This window comes from Gekko japonicus, unplaced genomic scaffold (genome assembly GCF_001447785.1).
Source record: "Gekko japonicus isolate JY-2015 unplaced genomic scaffold, Gekko_japonicus_V1.1 scaffold2745, whole genome shotgun sequence".
Classification (NCBI taxonomy): domain Eukaryota; kingdom Metazoa; phylum Chordata; class Lepidosauria; order Squamata; family Gekkonidae; genus Gekko; species Gekko japonicus.
This window is the reverse complement of record NW_015167139.1, coordinates 141,672-142,377: the sequence shown is the minus strand read 5'-3', so window position 1 is coordinate 142,377 and position 706 is coordinate 141,672. Positions and strand designations below refer to the sequence as shown.

The 706-nt window shown below is 55.1% G+C and overlaps 1 protein-coding gene across 1 annotated transcript in view; it reads left to right on the top strand.

The window, feature by feature from the left end:
• The first annotated feature begins 516 nt into the window (after positions 1-516).
• The window catches only part of TECPR1 (tectonin beta-propeller repeat containing 1), a 53,173-nt gene continuing 52,983 nt past the window's right edge, over positions 517-706 (top strand). Inside the window, exon 1 of the mRNA XM_015413065.1 lies at positions 517-703. Coding sequence (XP_015268551.1) covers positions 517-703 — 187 coding nt within the window. The remainder of the gene's footprint in view (positions 704-706) is intronic.

Here is a 706-nt window from a genome sequence, read left to right as displayed (position 1 = left end):
TTTGTGGCAGCCATTTTGTACCTGGGTCCGCCACATCCCAAAGGTGCCTGCCAGCTCAAGAAGGTTGGAGATTCCTGAATGAAGGTGTTGTAGCTCTTCTTGTCTGGATAGATAACGGTCACCTCCAATGCTCCCTTTAAGCTGTGGAGTGCTTGAGCTGGAGCTGGAAAACAAACAGCCATTCCCGGGACTGGATTCAACCTCGGGCCGACGCCTGCCCCCTCCGCCTCCCAGCCATGACATCGTCCGGTTCTCTCCAGGAGCCATCCTTCCTGAGCTGAGAAAAAAATGTGTGAGCTGGAGGCTAAAAAACTGTGAGCTGGCTCACACTAACTCAGCTTAGAGGGAACACTGGTCACCTCCCCATCAATCATCCATCTTTCTTTCCTAGATCCTCTTAGAAGAACCTAATCTCAACCAGTCACCCTTGGTTTGAGCTGGAACTGGAAAACGAACAGCCATTCCCAGGACTGGATTCGACCTCGGGCCGACGCCCGCCCCCTCGGCGTCCCAGCCATGACATCGTCCGGTTCTCTCCTATGGGCCGTCGACATCTTCGGCAGGGTCTACACGCTTTCGACGGCGGGCCCGTATTGGGAGATCTGCAAGAACGGGGAGCTGGAGTTCAAGAGGGTTTCCGCCGTCAAGGAGTGCTGTTGGGGAATCGCTTGCGACCATCAAGTGCACGTTTACGTCCACTCCAGTG